Raw genomic sequence first — 20786 nt, forward strand, 5'->3', positions numbered from 1 at the left:
CTACGACCGGAACGGAGAAACACACGGTGATGCACGCACGGCGCGGATCGACGATGGAGCTCCGGATTCGTTCACGAGCACCGGCGCCGCGACCACCTCGCACGTCTGGACGTCCGAGGCCGTGGCGCAGCGCTGCGCTCCCGGCCGCCCGTTACCCGTTACCCCCCTCCCTCCCTCCCAGGACCGAACCGGAGCGACCGGGAAATCCACCGACACGAAAGCAAAACGCGTCCACGCACGCCTCGTCACGCCGCGTGCGGGTTTTCACAAAGTGTTTGGGAAGAGACGCATCATCCTCACCATCATCATCGTCATCAGGCTGCACCGTGAGCTCCTCGCCAGTCAACACCTGCCGGTGCTTCGCCTGCCTCCCTCCCTCTCTCTCTCTCTCCTTTTCCTTCTCTCTCTCTCTCTCTCCTTCTCCCTCCCTCCTCCTCCTCTCCCTCTCTCCGTCCCCCCGGCTGCCGGGGCTCTCCGGGCGGACAAGGAGCGGCTGTGCGCAGGCCGTCCGCAGCTGGCGAGCCTCCTTCCGGTGGAGTGCGTGGCGCGGAGAGCGGCTGTGCCGTGGAGAGGCGGTCCTGCGTCCCCCGGCGCCGGGGGAGGGGCTCCCTGACCGGGGGCTGCCTTCTCCACCCCGCTCCTCCGCCCAGCCTCCAAAAATAAGACTCGTTTGTTATTTACGGCCCGCGATGAAGGGAAACATCTCCTGCTTCGCGGAGGTTTCAGCCGTTTGACATCAGTTGGACGCAGGAGCTCCTGCAGCAGCTCCTGCTGGAGCTCCTGCTGCAGGAGCTCCTGCACATCCTGTTAAGACACCGACATATCTCTAATATCTCTAATATCCAAGGTAATATTGAAAAACCTGTAGGTCACATTGGGGAAACTCCCTGTAGAACTGGGGACGCCTCCAGGATGAAGGATGAAACCTCTTCTTCTTCTTCTTTCGGCTTCTCCCTTCAGCGAATCCACCTTCTCCATCTCACCCTATTCTCTGGATCCTCCTCTCTCACACCAACTACCTTCATATCTTCTCTCACGACGTCCATAAATCTTCTCTTTGGTCTTCCTCCAGACCTCCAATTCCAGCATCCGTCTACCAATATATTCTCTATCCCTCCTCTGTCCATGACCCAACCATCTCAGTCTGGCTTCTCTGACCTTCTCTCCAAAACATCTAACATGTGCTGTTCCTCTGACAGACTCATTCCTGATCCTCTCCATCCTGGTCACCCGTCTCTTCACCTCTTCATGTCAACAAATTCAAGTCCAATTGCCAAAACAAGATTTCTACAAGACAACATCTCAATTTGATGCCGTGCAGACACACACACACACACATGTTTTCTCCCCTCTCATGGATGGTTACCTCCGCCTCCTCGCAGCAGAAGGTTGCTGGTTGGATTCCCACGGGAGGAACGCTCTCCCCGTGTCTGCGTGGATTCCTCCCACAGTCCGAACACATTCATAGGAAATAAACTTTATTGATCACCAAAGGGGAAATACCTTTGTCACGGCAGCACAAGTTATGTCAAAAGAAATTAAAATAAATTGTAATTATAAATAGAAAGACAGAAGACATTCATGAATGAATAGACAGCAGATAAAGAGACAGCAGACAACAACATCAGGTAGAAGAACGTCTCAACATCAAGAAAAATACACAACCGGAATGAAATAACAATCGAAACACAGCGACGAGAATAAAGGAGGCCGACAAAAATGTGCAGGATGAGTTCGGGCTGCGACCAACACGGGTTACAAAGAGCAGAGCGACGGCCTGACGCCACACATGATGCGGGAATGGTTGGATGTCCCTTATAAGAGGACCTGTGATTGGTCCAGGGTGAGCCCCGCCTCCCACCCAAGCACAGCTGGGATAGGCTCCGCCCCCCCGTGACCCTGGATGTCAGATAAAAGGTGCATATCAACCAATAAAAGCTTATTTTTTTGGCTTCATATGTTCCCAACCTGCAGCGCACAAGAAGACGGCGTTGCGATGTGATATGGAATAACTGGACGCAAATGAACTTCACGCTCTCTTCAGCTTTGCCGCGCAGCGGCGACCGGCCACTGAATAAATCCAAGCGAGACCAATGTAGAACTCTGAGGTCGACACCAGTGCTTCCACATATCACATCCAACCTCATGCATCTGCGTTCCAGAGGCGAGGCTGGTCCTGGACGGGCCGCCGCAGGGGAGGGACCGACATAAACTCTCCATCAAACAGTCCTCCGTGAACCAACTGCATGTTTTGATTTTGGAGGGACGCGGAGAAGCCTGGAGAGAAGCCTCCGTGCACGGAAATGCCACGGAGAAAAGGTCACCGTCGGTGAACGGAGTCCGACCGGGACGCTCTCGCTGTGAGACACCATACGGCTCCTCGACATAATCACCGAATTTACCGCTACGCTTCTACAGGTGGCAGGACGCTCGGGCAGATGCTGCACGACACCATCTTCAGGAGTGGGACTGTTTAATTCTTGCAGTACTAAGCTAAAAAACACCCGGTTGGAATAAAACGCAGCAGCCCTCGTCCAAACTGCTCACCGAAAACGTTCGAGCGCACGACGAAGGCCAACAAATACTTGAAACCGCAGGATCGTATCTTCTGTCGGTCGGGTCGGACCAAGACAGGACAAATGCTTTTACTCAGCTACAACTGAGCAAACAAAACAAGACGCGCTCTGCGGACGTTCTGGAACGGCAGCTGATTATCGGGGTTATCTCTAGAAACAACGGAGCCAAAACGGTGAAACTGGTTCAGTCCAATCAAGTAGTGCAAAATCAAGTTCACCGCGACACGTAAACTCCTTGTAGAAGTGTTTGTGACCAAGATCACGGGATCAGAGTCCCCGTCTCACTGAACACCCGGGCCGCAAAAACAGAGTCTGGCCTGCAAAAGGTCCTTTCAGAAGGTGGAGAATTCAAACCCTCCCGGCCTCAGGACGCGTCCCTAAGGAACTGAAACTACCTTTTAGAAGATGCGAGTAGTTCAATGGATTTTTCAAATCCTCGTAAAAGTCTTCCCGGCCGACCTCCCCTTCCCTATAAAGTCATCGCAGCTCCTTCAACATCTGCCCAGCACCTGCAAACAGGCGTTCCGCAGTGGCCGCCGATCACGTGACGCCTTCAGAGGAGCCCGACGACCCTGTCGCTCCATCGGAGCAGACCGCCTCCTGGCGAACATGTGACCGTGTCTGCCGCTCTCTGATTGGATGACACAGCCGCTGCAGGCGCCGTGTTCAACCCCGATCTCCGGGCAGGAGGGACCGCTGGTCTTCGAGGACTGCGATGCCGATGGCAAAACAGGTGAACAAGTGACTCTGAGCTTGTTAATCATGTTGTTAAAGTTATCTGCTCATCATCCACAGCCCTGTCCTGCGGTCGGGGTCGCAGGGGTCGCAGGGGTCGGAGGCATCGGGCGCGAGGTGGAGCTTCCCGGCTCGGCCCGTCTCGGGGCCGCATATGGTGACGTACTACCGTTCGCGTGTTTGGACCATTTAGGGTCTCCGCTGGAGCCGCTGCGGGGCTTCGGACCGGACACGGAAAGGCCGCTCCCCGTCGGGACCTTCATCCAACGTCATCGGCCATCCATCTGGGGCGCCGGAGCCCGTCCCGGCCGCCACCGGGGCGAACCTGGGGTTCATCCTGGACCGGTAGCAAAAGACAAAACTATTCACCCCCTCATTCACCGCCTGGACGACTTCGGGTCTCCACTGAACCCCATGTGTTCGCACAGCGGGAGGAACCCCACGCAGAAAACACGGAGACTCCACCAACAAAGGCTGGGGGGGAAACCCGACCACGAAACGCAACCCAGCGCGCATCGCTACTCTGGCGCTCGGGTTGACGGACCCACGCGAGCACGCCGCCGGCCCGGGCCTCCTCATCTGCCTCACGCGCCCGACTCTTGGCAGATAATGAATGCGACGCATTGCGATCATGAATTATTTCCCAAGAGAAACACTTCAGCTGAGTTCCCATACCCTCCAACCAGCCAGCCACCCAACACACACACACACACACACACACACACGCGCGCTCACCCACACTCATCTGCTTTCACATTTGGCTCAGAGCTCCGGGACGGATCAAAAGATACCACGAGACGTTCTAAAGAGCGACACCAAAGGAGTGCACTATATCAGTATTTATAAAGCCATAAATAATTTCCAGGGCACTCTCTGCACATACATGCTGATAAAAGCAACGGCTCCTGAAAGCAGAGCTTTCAGTGAGCTGCAGAGATCCCTGCCAAGCATCGCAGCTGAGATATGACAACCTTCCTCAAACAAGCCCTTTTTTTTTTTTTTCCCTGCTCGGTGCTGGTGTGTGCATGAGCGTGCACGTGGGTGCGTGCGTGCGCGTGTGAAACGCAGAGTGAGCACATTACGTAAGCCGGCGCTACCTCTGTGGGCTCCCTCTCCAATCTCCCTGACATTTAGACAACAAAGGTCACATCTGAAAGTCTAAATCTGCACAGACACCAATGCTAATATACTCATACATATGAAGGAGGGAGGGACTTTGGGAAAGATGGAAGATCCCCGCCGTCCACGCCGTCCCCCCGCCCAGACAGCGAGAGGAGTCACGTTCCAAACTGGTCGCTACCGCCGTTTAAGGGTGCAACGCGCACGTATGCAAATATACAACAACAAAAACATTGTTCTTTTAAAAAGGACCGTCACCTTTTCGGCCGGGGTCATCGAGATACTCCCCGCTGACGGCTCCCTCAAAACAATATGGTCTCTGACACAATTACAAACAGGAAGTGAGGACATCTACAACAGGAAGTCGGGACATTTACCGGACATTGTAAACACGGAGAACCCAAAATAACCCAAATCATTGTGCGCAGAAGGAAATGCCGAAAACCCGGAGGTTGGATCCCGGAGCTCCCGAGGCTCGTCGTTTATTGTTTACGAGATGATACTCGTCTCTCTGAGCCTCCGTGCACGGACGTGACGAAAGGAAGGGTGGGGAAGACGGAGGAGCGAGCAGCCATCGTGTCTGCTTGAGGAGGAGACAGGAGGCAGAGCTGGAGGAAGCAGAGCTGAAGATCTGGACGGTTCCTCTTTAGGAGCCAGAAGGACGAAGAGGATGGAGGAGGAGTCCATCTGAGGGACGTTCCGGAGATAAAGCCACACCGAGATGGTTCGGACGTGGACGGAGGAGACCCGGAGAGAGGGATGCTGAGGTTGGAGCTGCCAGGCGGAAGGTTTGTGGATGCAGTGTGTGTGTGTGTGTGTGTGTGTGGGGGGGGGGGGGTCCAGATGGAGGCAGATGATTGGCTGTGGAGACCCTGAGGAGAGCAGCCCAAAGGGGAAGGATTCTGTTGATGGTCAGAAGTAGTTTTCTGCCCCACCAATGAATCTTCTGCGCTGAGAAGGTATGCGGCTGACGGAGGCGAAGCCCACCCCGCCTATTTCCGCTCCGGTCTGCTGCGCTCCTTTTGTTCCCCTCCCGTCGCTGAAAAACAGCCGCGGCGACTTCCTGCTTCTCCCCCCCGGACCTCTCCGCCGCTACACCAAAAATAAACCCCTGGACGTTTCCTGTGGACCATCGCCATTGTTCAGACGTCAGCTGTTCTGGAGGTCCGGATCAGTCTTTCTGCTCAAGTCAGTGGGTCACAGTCAGTCAAAGTGTGTTAGGACGAACGTCCCTTCAGACACCAGGTCACCATCGCCACCATCTGCGCTCGTGCCAGAAGTTCTGCCAGGAGAACCGGCATCTCGCTGTTGTAAAGTTTAAAGATCTATAAAGTCTGTTGTGAAGCTAACCTCTGCACGTCCACGCCATCTCCGTTCAATTAAGTCCTCATCGTTCTTGTAATTCAATTCTCTCCATTCCTTCATCTTCAGACAAGGAAGCGCTCTGAGGGATGAGATTTATTTCATTCTGTAATCCCGGATGTTCTCAATGAGTCTGGGGTTTGAAAGCTTTCTAGAAAAAAAAAAACTCCACGTCTACAGCGCTTTCATCAACCGGTGGTTTCCTTTATGTCTGAACTTCATTTATGGACGAGAGAAGATGCTCCTCTTTCTAGAACCATCGGACCGTCCTCCGACCATCCTTAAGCTGCCCGTAAACCTCCCGTGTTCTCGCCAAAGATGCTCTCCGTCGGCGTATCTCAGCCACAACTACTTCCCATCTCTTCACGGACGAGTCCACCACACACACACACACACACACACACACACACCTCTCTCTGGGCTGCCACGTGGCGGCGGCGCGTCCCACTGTGTTTAAACACCACTTCACGGACAGCGGCGGGTGTCAAACGCTCATCCCGCTCGCCGCTAACTCAGATCTGGGCTCCGATCACAAAACCAAACATCCGCCGAGCCGCGTCCAGACCCAGAAAACCCCAGAGCCGAAGCTGGTCCAGTTTCCCGAGAAGAAGTGTGGGAGACTCACGGCCACCGGCTGCTTATCATGCGAGCCACTTCAACGGGAGGAGAGCGATAAAGAAACCCGGCGCCGTCACGCCGAGCGGAAACCCCTGCGGCGGTTTGATATTTAACGGCGACGACATTTGGCATTCGGCGCTCCTCGCGGTCCCTCCTCCACCGGCCGTTTCCACCTATTAAAGACGTGATGGAGGGATGACCGGCGCCGAGGTCAGGGAGGAAGGGAGGAGCCGGAGAACCAGGAAAAACCTGCGCTGAGTCAAGGGGTTGCGTAATATGTGATGGAGATGTTTCTCTTTTTTTTCCCCCTGACACCACATGTGGCGCTGCAGGAGTCCAGGAAGGTCAGAGGCACGACGTTAAGATAAATAATGCACACAAGAAGTGGCAGCTGCCACAAAAATCCAGCCCGTCCCTCACGCAGACCTGGAGGACATGTTCTAACTAGCGTAGCGCCACACGGGCAATTAGCTTCCGTCTCATTATTTTAGGGGTAAAATGGCCACCGCTCGGGCAGAGAGCGGGCCACCCGTCAGGAGTCGGTCCAACACGCTATTTTGACAGTCCTACTTTTAGCCGGATCCGGAGTAAAAGCTCCATGTCGGCCTGGTGCACCACATGGAGGCTCCAGGGAGCGGAGCCTTCAGAGATGCTGCAGGTTCTACATGAAACCCAGGTGATAGTGGATGTCTGAAGCCTGATCATCTTCACTGATCTCCCCCCACCTGGGGTTGTGTTGGGGCGCAGCCCAACCCCGCTGTGATTGGCCGGGCGGCGGGTTCAGCTGCGACAGGTCCGTCACACGGACACACAAAGACGCACAACCACCCACTAACTCCTTCGCACGTCCTTCACACCCACCACCGTCTTTCCTCCAGACCTCCTGCCCGGCTTCTCCGACCGGCTTCTCCGCCCCTCCTCTGTCCGAACCTTCTCAGTTTGACTTTATCTCCTGAACATCTACCACGAGCTGGACTCCTTCCTGGTCCTCTCTGTCCACCTCCCTCCCAAAGAGGAACCTCCACACCTCCAGCTCTGCCGCCTCCTGTCTCCTCCTCCTCGGTGTCTCCAAACCAGACTCCGTGGCCGCTCCCACCTGCGTCTTCTCCACTTCTGGAAAGCTAATGTTCTAGTTCTCTGAAAATGCACATTTCCAGCGACCGCTAATATTGATAGCGACACGTCGCTGACGTTCCTGAGAGCAAAGTCAGCGTGAGACACCTTCTCGCCTCTCCGGCCACCAGCCGTTTCCACAACTTGTTGTGAACATAAAAACTGTCCGCAAAGGATCAAATTCAGTTCATATATTTCTTCCCGAGGGCATGGAAATGAAGACGGGGCAAAGCCGATCGTGCCGGTCGTTCTTCTACTTTACGACCTTCTCCTGTCATGAAAGCAGCCTGCTTTAAATTCGGTGAAGCTCTGGAGGACCTCACGCCGACCTCGTGCCGAAGCTCAGGAGGGCGACGGGCAAAAATATCCACTGCCGAGTAGTTTCAATGATACAACCTTTAAACCGAAGACCAAACCTCCGCGCCCGGCGAGGCCTCGACCTGCTCTGCAGCTTCCAAAGCCGTGGTGGAGACCTCCGGCATCATCAGGTGAAGTATCAGAGTCTGCGCTCACCTGGATTCCCCTCGGTGTTCCTCCTCTGCTCTCCACACCTGCTGTCTCTCACCTGGAGCCGATGGCCGATCAGGAGCGGCACCGAGAAGCCTGGTTGCCAGGTGGCCGCTCGGGATCCGCCTTCCGGATTGTTCCCCGGGATTCCGACCCGGCGTCCGGATCTGAGGACTTTGCTCACCGACCTGGATTCTTCTGCTACCGTTTCTACTTTCCCACCTCGGACCGAACCGGCCGACTCCGACCGGAGGAGGAACTCAACCACGGCTTTCAGTGACAGAAGGATCTGGCAACCGGTCGGGCCTCGGCCCTGATTGGTCGTCTGCTTCAGGTGACCACAAGTGTGTGTGTGTGTGTGTGTGTGTGTGTGTGTGGAGGGGGGCATAAGTTGCTGCTTTCTCATTGGAGGAACCCACTACTGCTCCTAGGACAGGGGTCAAAGTGCAATTTGGATTCGTTTCCCACAGTAAAGAAAATGGCGGGAGCCACAAAATGCTTTTGAAATTTAAAATGAATTAACACGGCGCATAATGTTATATGTGTTGCATTGTTTTTGAATCAATGCAGAGAAGACAAAATGACAGTGCTGCATGCAACGAGGCATTTTGAACTCGTCGGGTTGAAGGGGACCTTTAAGCAAAATACTCCATGTCTATTTGGTTCCTTGTATTTATGAAAAAAAAAAAGCGTCAAACTTAAATGATCCACCGGCAGCAAACCAAACAAAATACAAAGAAGCGGCAAGAACTGGAGGGACAAAGAGCTGCGAGCTCTTCTGACCTGCGACGCCTCAGAGGGGCTTCCAGGGCTCGAAGAGGAACGTCCACATTTGTCCAGAATAAGTGTGGATTCTTCACGGCGCAGAAGATAAAAACACCTAAACCGCCTGACAGTCCACACTTATTATTCCATGAATACTGTGGCAGCTTCCACCTCCAAGATGTCCATGTCATGTTCTTGTTTCTGAGTGTGGAGCTGAAGGTGGAGGTCACCCTGCTGAGGTCCCTCACCGCCTGCGAAAGGTTCCTCTGGAGGAGGAACCACACTGGAGCTGGACGCTTCTTAAATCATCTGTCATCTGCAGAATAAACCCAAATCACCGTCCTCACGCAGGAGCAGCAGATCCTCATCATTCCAGCTCTCCAAATATGACGGTTGGAAGGAGCCGAGGCGCCGCGCCGAAGGACGACTCCGCGCTTGCACCGACACGCACAATTTGAAGGAAAACAAACATAAACGCAAAGCTTTTGGAAAAAACAGGACACACCGGTTTGCCAGAGACACACACTTTGCCTGCGTTTCCTGGGTCAGCGCTAACGTGGGCTATCAAAAGGGGGAACGGCTTTTACAGGCTGCAAAAACAACCGTCTCCAAAGTTATATAAGAGAGAAGAAGCCCTGAGCACTGTCACTCTCACTAACATAGGGTTGAACTCTCGAGCATGCACCGACAGTAACACACACACACACACACACACACACACACCTTACAGGCAGAAAAGCCATTCTGGAAAAGATGCTGCCAAAGGACACTCCGGCAGAACCACCTGCTCAGACTCTGTCAGCAGAGATGCAATTTATCGGAGCCGCCGCGTCCCAGGAAGCCGTTCCAGCTGCCGCCGCAGTCAGTCAGAGCAGAAACGTGGCCTTGACAGGAAGAACGGCGGCCCAGAAGAATTCAAGAGCCGGGTACTGTACATACAGTACATGCAGACACGTTTGCAACCCCAAAAGGGGTGTAAAAATAAAGCTTGTGTGTCTGACGGAGATATAACTGCTCATTCATCACCAAGGAATGAATGTCAGTGTGACTCACACACACACACACACACACACACACACACACCCTGACAGGAGAGCATGTCAACCCTGTGTGTTTGCATGTGTGTGAGGGAATGTGAAATCAGTATTTTTGTCCTGGCTTGCTTCCACGTGAAGGAGTACGAGCGTGGATCTATGTTAAAAACTCTCCCCCCCCCCCCCCCCCCCCACACACACACACACTCACACACACACACTCCCCTCCCCCGCCACTGCACGCTGACTCACACGTTCATAATTAATAGATCGCGTTGCATAAGACGATTACGGCCGTGCCCACACCCAGGTCGCTCTCAACTTAATCGTATACGTTCGTCAAGTCTTAATCTGCATAAAGTTAACGAGGCGCTGCGCCTTCCTGACAAGTTGACGGCGCCGCTCGGGGCCTAGCATTAGCAACACACAGCAAACCGTCCCCGCGGCGCCCGGGGGAATTAACAAAGACTTCCGCCGCTTCCGCCGGCCGTTGCAGAACAGAGAGGAGAGGAGAGGAGAGGGCAGGGAAGGGAAGGGAAGGGAAGGGAAGGGAAGGGAAGGGAAGGGAGAGAAATCCATTTAAATGAAGGGGAGAAAAGAAGAGTCAGCATTAGCGGTTAATCCACTGCAGTGAGGAGAGAATGCCTCCTCCTCGCCCGCGGCCTGCGGGCCGTGGAAGCCTTCCTGACAGCTCGCCGCTCTGCACCCCGCCGACGATCCCACCCTGAGATCACACGCGCTCGCATGTGTCACGCGTGGATTCGTGCGACACTGTACACATGTGCATACATACAGAATATATGGTCTCCCCTTATATAGGGCTTTGGCCCCTTGTTCCACAGAGCGTCACGCTGGCGCTCACGTTCAGCCTTTCACCGCCACCGGCTGCGGCGCTGCCACGCAAACCAGACCGATCAGGAGTGACCCCGGGCGGGGGGGGGGGGGGGGGGGGCTTCAGGGGCGCTTTGGCATGCAGAACGGAGGACTGAACCCCCAACACTCTGCTGGGAGGGGCGCCCAATATACACACACATTTATAAACGCGCTCACACACACACACACACACACACACACACACTCGTACACTATGTTGCATATATGTCAGTGGGAAGAACAGTCTGTCAGATAGCTAATTAAAAGCACATAATAGAAACCGTCAATCCAAAGCACAAACATAACCGACAATTAAAAGCATGGAAAATAATGAAATCATTGAAAGCTCGATACACAAAAAAAACAACTAAAGGCGCCTAAAATAAATCATTGAAATCAAATCAAATAAAGGATCAATGTTACTGCACAGGAAGACCCCCAAACACACATCTCCCGGACCTGCAGGTCTCAGGCTCCATGTGGACTCCCTGCACCAATCCAAGACCGTCCCCGTCCCCCCGGGGAAGAGCCGTGACACAGAAGAGCTCCAACAAAGGGAGCATCTTTCCCACCCCCTCTTCTCTCTCTCCCTCTCTCACCCACACACTTTCTCCTTTTAGCTCACGCTCAAAAAGGCGGCCTAAAGATAGCGGCAAGAAGATGAACGGGAGCCAGCGAGTGTCATGGCAACGTTGTGCGGTGGCTCGTGCGCGCTGTTTAGACCGGCGCGAGGGAAGAAGTTAAACGCGGCGGTGTGACCTTTTCTGAAAAAGAAACAACGGAAAAGCTGACGACCCGCGGCTCGATTTAAATCCAAACCTCTCAGAGGAGGATTCGGTAAAGGCTCCGTCACGTTCGACGTCGGGTCGTACCGCAGATGCCGGACGGCGCAGAGGAACCGGTGGTCGGGAGGCTCACAGAAGCTCCGCCGTCTTCCTCCACATCCCAACGTCCTCCCGAGACGACGGCTCGCGTTGCCACGAGACCCGCTTGGCACAGCTGACCAGCCGCGGTTTCTCAGCCTGTACCTTCAACATCTCCGGGTCGGGCTCATTGGAGACGCTTTCACACGGGAAGGTTCTAAGAAGGGTCCGCCTCCAGTTTGGTTCCAGGAAGTAGCTTCCAGGTGCCGCGGCCGCACACTCGGAAACAAACCGCCGGGGAGGAAGACGAGGAGGACAACATGGACACCATGGAGGTGGAAGCTGCCACCGCGTCCGTGGAATAATAACCGTGGACAACCAGATGATGGAGGTGCTTGGATCTTCTCCTCGCACTGCTTTGCTGAGTGAAGGACCCCGTTAGCCGTTAGCTAACGCCTTGCTTATTCTGGACAAATGCAGATGTTCCTCTGCGAGCCCTGGAAGCCCCTCTGAGGCGTCGCAGGTCAGAAGAGCTCCCACCTCTTGGTCCCTCCATTTCTTGCTGCTTCTTTGTATTTAGTCCCAAGAAAACACCTGACCAGGGACCAGGACAAGTTTTATCTGCAAGAAGCATCCGCTAACCCCCCGATCACCGAGCACCTCCTGGACGTCACCTGAGTTCCTATGGAGACGTAGAAAGACCGTGGTTTGGAGCTGGACCTGGTTCCTCTGAACCGGACTAGTTCCTGGGAAGGTTCTAGGCCAGAGGTCGTCCCCCCGCGGCTCCCTGTGGCTTATGAAAATAATCAACAAGTATTTCATTTAAATGAATTTCATGTTCGTTTGTTCATTTTTAAAATATTATTTTAAATTGGAAGATTATGGCGATCTTGGCATATCTAAATAAAACCTATTAAAATATTTTTTTGATAAGCGACTGCACGCGCCAGTCAAAGGATGACAGCGGAAAACATCTGACCGGCGAGAACCTAAGGTTTTAAAAATGGTGCTCTGCGAGAAGTATCTGCTACTGGACGCACCTTATCAGTTCCACCAATCACAGAGGACCTCCTACGGAACCGTAGAAGGATCCCGCTACTCCTCGGAGTTCCAGAGACGGTTCCGGAAGCTGAAGGTCCTCTGCTGTTCCAACGCACCAAGAACTGGACTAGTTCCTGAGAAGGTTCTTGGAGCTGCAAAGAGTTCCTTCAGTCTGAAAGGGGCTGGATGCCTTTCCAGTGACAGCCGTCAATCATTCTCTCCTCGGCTCCTCCTCTGCCGCCCGGCGGAGACGCGAAGCTGATTCCGCCACGTGCACGTGAGCACGTCTGCATCCTCCGCGGTCACACGGTAGCCTCATCTCAGGCCTCTCCCACGCACGCGCTCGCAAAGCAGCTCAACAACGCCACGCCGTCCACCGCGAGCCTTAAAAAAGCTCTCTGGCAAAGAGCCGAGGCGTCCGCTCGTGCAAACGGGAGAATAATTACAGCAGGAAAAAAAGAATATTCTTCAAGCCCTTGTTTGACTCTGACCTTTATCGGCACGTACGACTGAAATCCATGTTCCCGCGTTCGCTATCTGGAACCCTGTTGATGAGTAATGGCCCCGGAGAGGCGTGTGACATTCATCGGCGTGGCCGCCATCTCCACAGATCACTTCCTTCATTATGTGATGAAGCGCCGGCCGGGGCCTTGACAACCGTGTGTGTCCGGCAGTGGAGACGGGCTGTCGATCATGCACACGCACACACACACACACACACACACGCACACACACCTCCCTTCACAAGGCCTCACACTAGCCCCTTCAGGTTCTCATATATGCACCACGGAGGCACTGCTGGAAAGATACAAATCCACAAATCCCAGAGCTTCGTGCATTCGTTCATTTTTTTACACCGCTTATCCTGCACGCTGGAGCCGGAGGCGGAGCCAGAGCCGGAGGCGGAGCCGAGGCCGACCTCGGCTCGGCTGCGGGGCTCACCCTGGACCAATCACAGGGACTCGTACGAAGACATGCCAACATCCACCCTCTCATTCACACAACTGCACAACGCAGGGAGTCCAGCGAAACTCCTGCATGTGATCGGACGGCAGGAAGAAACCTGGGAACCCCGAGGAACCCCGCCCAGACATGGGGGGACATGGAGACCCTGAATGGGAAGGGACCCTGTGGAAATCCAATCAGGGACCTGCTGCAGCGAGGGGGCGGGGCTAACCTCTGGGCCACCATGCTGCCTCAGAGGAGCTTAGAATGACGGGACGTAGCTCAGCAGAGGTTCCTGCTGTAAACGAAGGTGGCCGAGCTCCCGGTAATAAACATCAGCGGCTGAGTGTCGCGGCTCAGATCCCCTTTGCTAGAACTTGGCTCCATCTCCTGATTATTTGCAGCAAAGCCGTGCGTGAGGCGGCAGACATGTCGGCGTTCCAACTCACCATGTTGACCTGCAGCGGCTCGGAGCCGGGCCTCAGCAGCCTCCTCCTCCGGCAGCCGCCGGCCTCTCCGGACCGCAGGCGCACCGACGACGGCGCCCGGCCCGCGTCTTCTGTGGGCGGCAAGGGGGCCATGAAAACGAGGTCGGAAAAAGAAACAATCCAAGCGCGTCGCACGCAAAAGAAGACGTGATTACCTGACTGACGGAGGAGCAGCGCCAGCGACGTTAGCGTGCCGGGCGACAGCGGGAGGGAGCGGCATCGCTGCAGGGAAATCCTCAGGGGGGGTTCGAGAGGCGACACGCCCGGCGGGCGAGACAAGGCCTGGGGGCACCGAGCAGTTAGGACACCTCCACGTGCTAACTAGCGCTAGCACAGCGGCGGCTTCAAAGTAGTTTGGATTTCTGTGCTCTTTCTGGGACGCTAAACGTTAGACTCGAAATCAATGCACGGAGGAGGATGCAGCCATTTTTTCACGACTTGACAGAACATGAAGGAAACCCATGTTGGGCTAATCAAAAACAAATAACTGCGCTGTTTTACCGTTTAAATATAAATAAAATCCCCAGGATCACTAAACTAATAGTTATTTGCGTAACCGCCGACGACTTCTGGTCTCATTTTTACAGAAAATATTTGAGTTTGAAAGAAAAATGCAGACCCTGCTGTATTTTCGAACGGCCCTATATTCACGTTCTTTCTTTTTCTGTTATTGCAAAAACAATACATTTTTCCTCATATTCTAGAGTATAAAGTGCAGGATTCCAAATAACAACGAGAATAAGATTATTGAAACACACTGTATGTTTTTCCACACAACTACGTCTTTAAGGGTCGATGGCGTCAACACCACTGAGATAAGGCCTTTTCTTCTGTGCCTCGAAATCAAATCTGGCTTCTTGTAGTATTCCTCTTCCGGCGAGCGGGTTAGCATGCATCCCCCCTGCACATTTTGGGAAATCGTCCGGACGACACGTCGCGGCGAGCGGGTGGAGGTTAGAGCGAACCGACCGGGTTAGTGAGGACAATGAGAGGGGAGAGCTTACGGGAGCCATGAGGCGGAAAATTGGCTACAGAGGAAGACGAAGGCCGAGAGGGAAGGTGCGAAAAGAAAGGGATGACGAGGAGGAGGATGAAGCTTGCATGCCGTAGAAATACTGCGCTCGCATCTTCACGAGCTTCAAGACCTTCTCGGCGTCCTCCACCTGGACCTGCTCTCTACAGTGTGAGGGCTTTTTTTGCGACGGCCGTGTCGATTCGACGTCTTACTCTGTGGTACGGCTCCGAGGGCGGCGTCTCCCGAGCCGCGCCGGTTTCTATGACGGAGCAGGGCCGGGCGCGGGCCGCCGTCCCACCGCCGCCGCCGCCCGGCGAGTGCGGCGCGCCGGCCGCCGGCCTGCTCCTCCGCCGGCACAGGGAGCCCGCCTGGCTGTACTGGCTGTAGAGGTCGTGGTCGGGATGGGGCCTGCGCCGGTCCAGCACCGCCGACGCCGGGCGGGGGCGGGGCCTCCGAGTCTCGGCCGCGGCCCCCTCCGCGAAACAACGGGGCACGGCAGGGCCGGGCCGGCCGACGGCGAGCGCTACGCCGGCGATCTGCTCACACAGCTGCGATTGGCACAGATTCTCAGCAGTTTGGCAACAACACATTGGCAATTTCAGAGAAACACAACCGCCAGAATAAAAGACGCCCCCTCGGAAAAGGGGGGCCTTCTTTGGCGACGGCGAGCTCCGGCTCCTCGCAGGTGTTGAAGTGCATCTTTTACATTTATGGACTCTAAACATATGGAGATACCATGGTTTTATACATTTATAGATATGTATAGATATACCAAACTACACTTACATACAGAATATGTGTGTGTTCAAAATGATTCCTATCCCAGGAATATAAATATTTTCGACTTGACAATGTCCATATCTGTGTGTATATGTATATCTATCTATATCTATCTATATATATATAGATATAGATATAGATATATATATATATAATATTCACTGCTCAGAAAATAAAGGGAACACTTAAACAACACAATGTAACTCCAAGTCAGTCACACTTGTGTGAAATCCAACGGTTCACTTAGGAAGCAACATTTATTTGGACTAGTTTTACGGACAAGAAATCAACGCTGGATCAGCCCGGAGTGTGTTTTTACACTTTCACTTGGAGTCCAGACCTCCGTGGCTTCATATGTTTGATTTCCATTGATCTTTTTGGTTGTCAGCACATTCAACCATGTATTTCAACAAAGTATTTAAAAAGAATATTTCATTCATTCAGATCTAGGATGTGTTATTTTAGTGTTCCATTTACTTTTTTTGACCAGTAAATATATAGATCCATATAGATCTATCTATCTATCTATCTATCTATCTATCTATCTATCTATCTATCTATCTATCTATCTATCTATCTATCTATCTATATGTATATATGTATATATATATATATAAATATATATATATATACACACACACACACACGCACACACACACACACATATATAAGCACATGTATACACATACATGTACAGTATGTGTGTATGTATGTATGTATATGCATATAAACACACACACACGGCCAAGCCTGAAATTATTCATATCCTGTGGATATGAATAATTTTGGACTGTATAAGTGCGTGTGTGTATGTGTGTGTGTGTGTGTGTGTGTGTGTGTGTATGTACATACATATATATATTTATATACTGTCAAGGTCAGAATTATTCCTCCCCCAGGGGTTATGAATAATTTGGGTCTCAGCTATACACACATACACCGACACCCACACACACACACACACACACACACACACACACACACACACACACACAAATGCTCACACACTGTTGAGTGTGTGCAAGTATTCTGGGACAAACTAGCACTGTGTACATGGCTCTTCTAATCATTCTAATTTATTTCATTTATTTTTATCATGATTTAAATAAAAAGCAGCCAAATTTAACCATAAGTGACTAAATCAACAGTAACAAAGTGATTCATTCGAATGAATTGGAAAATTAAAAGAAAGCAAAGCAGAAATAATTTGTGTATTTTGTTGTTGAGCTCATCTGGAGCGATAAGCTTGGAATCGCTAGGTTTTGTCTGCGAGGCAGATACCCTGACGTTTATCGCTACATCTGCCGATGACGGCGAGGGTTCTCCGCTTCCATCGCCTCTCCGATTACAAGCGGGCGCGTTAACAAGCGTCCGACCGGCCGCTCTCGCCACGCCGCCGTGACCGACCACCATGAGAGGGTGCTGAGTCTCCAGATGTCAGATCTGGAGTCGTCAACGTGCCCCGACCTGCGGCTGGGACTGGGAGGGAGGTGACTAACTCTGCCCACATGAACGCTCAGGCATCACGAGCTCCCTGGGCTACCGCCGTCACACACACACACACACACACACACACACACACACACACACACACACACAGGCAAAGCAAGGGGAAACGGGCTTCCTCACAGGCCCATGGAGGATGGAGCGAACCCCCCCACAGTTCCCCCTGCTCTCCAACAGATGGAGCAAAAGGACAACGGTGGACGCCGTTTCCTCTTTGGCCGCCGGCCTCCTCGTCCGCTCAGCCACACCTCGGTGACTCCGGCCCGAGCGGCCGACAATCTTTGTTTGCCGTTAATGACGTTTTTGTTTTAGGAAGCAGCAGAATGGCGGTGGTTTGACAGTTACATGGGGAGGGTTGGTTGGAAATGTAGACATTAATCACATGATGCATGCCCGCGGCGGCGTTAATAACGTTTAGGAAGCCTGGCAGGCGGTCACAGAATGAAGGAATGAATGAATGTGCGGAAGTACCTGGAAGAAATCATCACACGTGGAGCGCCGACTCCTCGACGCGGAGTCGTGTAAGACGTCCACGGACAGGAAACACGCTTAGAATCGACGTCACATACCTTGAATATTTCCTCGGTGGAATCCGACTCCGGCGCACTGTTGGCGATGCTCTCCTTATCGCCTTGTTGTGATTGGATATCGTTTCCCCGCCGGGAGTCGGACGGAGCGTCCCTGGAATCCGGTTCATTTCCTGCGGGGACTTCGGCGCTCCGCTCCCGACGGAGGCAGTTTAACGGTTTCTCCCCGTTCGTCCTCGGGTTCGACGCCGGCGCGTGGCTGTCGACGACCACCGAGGACACGTGATGCGTTTGGCCGTCCCAAAGTCCATCCGTGGACCCGGAACTCCGGAGGCCGTTGGCGGCCCGGCTCCGGGGGCAGGGCCTGAAGGCCTTCAGGACCACCTTCGGGGACTGTCCGTCCTTCGCGGGGGCCGAGGCTTCGCTGTCAAAGCGGGCGGCGGTCCGCGGGGACGAGGGGGCCGCCGGGGCCGCCGGGGGTCCTTGGCTGAGCTGGGGCTGCTGCCTGGACCGCTGGGAGCCGGAGGGATCCGTCTCCTCCTCCGGAGGGGAGAAGGAGCGAGACGTCGTCCGCCATTTTCTGGCAGTTTCCGCTACGTTGTTGAAGAACTTGAAGAGTCCGCCGAAGTGCCCCTTGATTTCCGAGTGCTTGGTCCGAGGGTGCTGGAAGTCCTTGATATTCTCGAGGTCGACGGAGCCGTAGTCCGAGTCCACCGTCTTGTCCAGGGAGTGGAGCTCAGAGTCAAAGCTCCTCTCTGAGTAGGCAGGATGGGATTTACCCAGAAGAGAGATCCTCCTCAGGTAGCTCCAAACATCTTTGGGTCTCCTCCCGGCGCGGGGGTGGGTACCAGGACTGGCCTTGACGCAGGGCTCCTCGCAGGCCGGCGCCGCCTTGAGGCCGCCGGTCGAGTTGGCGTGGCCTCGTTTCACGTAGGACACTCTCTCTGTAGGTTTGCAGCCGTTCTGAGCGGCGGCTTCTCCGGCCTTGGCCGGCTCCTGCTCGTCCGGGGGGGCGGCGAGGTCGATGTCCTCGAAGGAGCAGTCGAACTCCGCCGTGTAGCCGGCGTACGAGTGCCTCTTGCCGCGGTGCCTCAGCGCGCCCCTGCCGGTCTGCTGCGGCGTGCCGAAGTCCCGGCAGAAAGAGTCCTCGTCCACCGAGGAGCTGCCGAACTTGGCGGTGGACAGCTTCCCCGTCTTCCCTCTGAACACCGCCGGGGATTTGAGCTTCTTGAAGGACCGGACTTTGTCGGTGAAGGAGAGCTTCGGCACGGAGGCCTCCCCCAGCAGGACCATGGAGTGGGGTCTGCGCTCCAGCTCCGACGCCGTTCTCTTCCGGCTCAGGATCTTCCAGATGCCCCCCGAAGGTCTGGGCCTTCGGTTGACCTCCTGCCTGTCCTTGACAGGGGCCCGAAGAGCCTCGGAGAGGACCTCCTCCCGGCCCTCCTGAATAGAAACGCTGCCGGTCTCGTTCTCCACGTCCAGGGAGACGTTAAACACTCGGTTGACGAACCCGTTGGGGTCGTCGCTGTCCGTGGCGGCGGCGGCGGCGTCCCTCCGTTCCATCCTCTTCTCATTCCTCGGGTCAGCTGTCGCCCCCGGTGACCATGGCGCCTCGGCTCGCTCCGCCTCCAAAACCTGGAGGAGCAAAACGGCGTTTCAAAACGGCGGACCGGCACGGAACCGAAGGCCCCGTCGCTTCGAGGACTGGACTCTTCTCGCAAGCGACGGGTTCACCTGGACGGCGACGATCTTATTTACGCCGATCAATCAGGATTATCAATATATTCCTTGACGCCCCGGTGGGGCATCGGGGGCATCCACCTAACAGCCCCTGACCCCCCCGACCCCCCGACCCCCCTTTTGAAAAAACGCCTCCACCACCCAGACGGGTGTTGTCACGGAAACGGCCGCCATAACTGTCACCTGGTCGGTTGTGACGTCATCACGCGTCTTGAAGCGATGGGAACCGGTGGGGGGGGCTGGGACTGGCCGAGTATGACGTCATTACCAATTCATAGGCTTTTTCCTGACTGATCAAAGTTTTCCGTCTGAGAGCGGAGTTTCTCCTCAAACGTTCAAAAGGAGATAAAACACGTGAGAAAGAATCCACGCGCTTAGTTTCCTCTTTAAATGACGCCACCGGCGTAAAGAGTCCCTGATGACGCAAAGTTTAACTGCGAGTAAAGTTGTTCTTCTGAGAGTAAAACTTTCTCTTACCTTCAGCCTCCAAACTTCTCCCGCTGCGCCCGGAGCCGCGGCTTCCGGTCGGACGGCTTCGAACCGGCGGGCGGCACCGGACGCCTCCCGCGCACCTCCGACCCGAGACGCGTCCGGAAGACCCGGAGGCTCCGGCGGCTGGATGGGAGCGCCGGTCGGCCGCGGCGGTTCCCCGGGACGCTGTCGGCGGAAGTCGCCCCCCCGCCGCTGCCGCTGCCGCTGCCGCTGCCCGTCAGCCCTTCAGGCCGGCGGCGCCGCTCCAGAGCCGCGGAGGACGCGTCCGGCAACGGCTGGTCTCTGGTGAGGCGCTCCGGGTGGCGCGCACACACGCACACACACACGCACGCAGTTCCTCTGCGCGTCCGCGGCCTCAGACGGAGGAGCCGCTCCTTCTTCTCCTCCTCCTCCTCCTCCTTCTGCGGCCCTGACCCTCCTCCTCCTCCTCCTGGAGGTGCAGGTGGTCCTCAGACCTCCTTGAGGACTGGTGCGGGAGCAGCGCGGGGCCGGACCCCGCAGGCGGCCGGGGTGCTGTGCGTGAACTGAGACGGTCCTGCCATAGGAGGGAGGGAAAGGGGAGCGGGCACCGGGAATCCACCCAGACCAAACGTTTCTGCGGCCGCCCAGGAGGAGATGGCGGCAGGAGGGAGGCCTAAATTTAAACGTTTCCTCCTCTCCGTCCTGCTGGAGCCCATTGTCATCACA

At 54.8% G+C, this 20786-nt stretch overlaps 1 protein-coding gene across 5 annotated transcripts in view; it reads right to left on the bottom strand.

Annotated features, from left to right (window-relative positions):
• Window positions 1-20409, bottom strand: part of LOC147215901 (spermatogenesis-associated protein 13-like) — a 41386-nt gene extending 20977 nt beyond the window's left edge. For 3 of the 5 annotated variants that reach the window (XM_086178756.1, XM_086178753.1, XM_086178757.1), the window contains exons 1-4: window positions 20085-20409; window positions 17910-19502; window positions 14195-14321; window positions 14001-14110 (exon numbers count right to left, since the gene is read on the bottom strand). In XM_086178756.1, the coding sequence (XP_086034882.1) occupies window positions 14001-14110; window positions 14195-14321; window positions 17910-19430 (1758 nt within the window). In that variant the 5' untranslated portion in view covers window positions 19431-19502; window positions 20085-20409. Of the gene's footprint in view, window positions 1-14000; window positions 14111-14194; window positions 14322-15266; window positions 15603-17909; window positions 19503-20084 lie in introns of all 5 variants that reach the window. The other 2 variants (XM_086178758.1, XM_086178755.1) reach the window with 2 other exon arrangements.
• Window positions 20410-20786: the final 377 nt, after the last annotated feature.

Source organism: Fistularia commersonii, chromosome 31 (assembly GCF_037954325.1).
Source record: "Fistularia commersonii isolate RoL2024-O1a breed Wild chromosome 31, RoL_Fcom_v1.0, whole genome shotgun sequence".
Taxonomy (NCBI): Eukaryota; Metazoa; Chordata; class Actinopteri; order Syngnathiformes; family Fistulariidae; genus Fistularia; species Fistularia commersonii.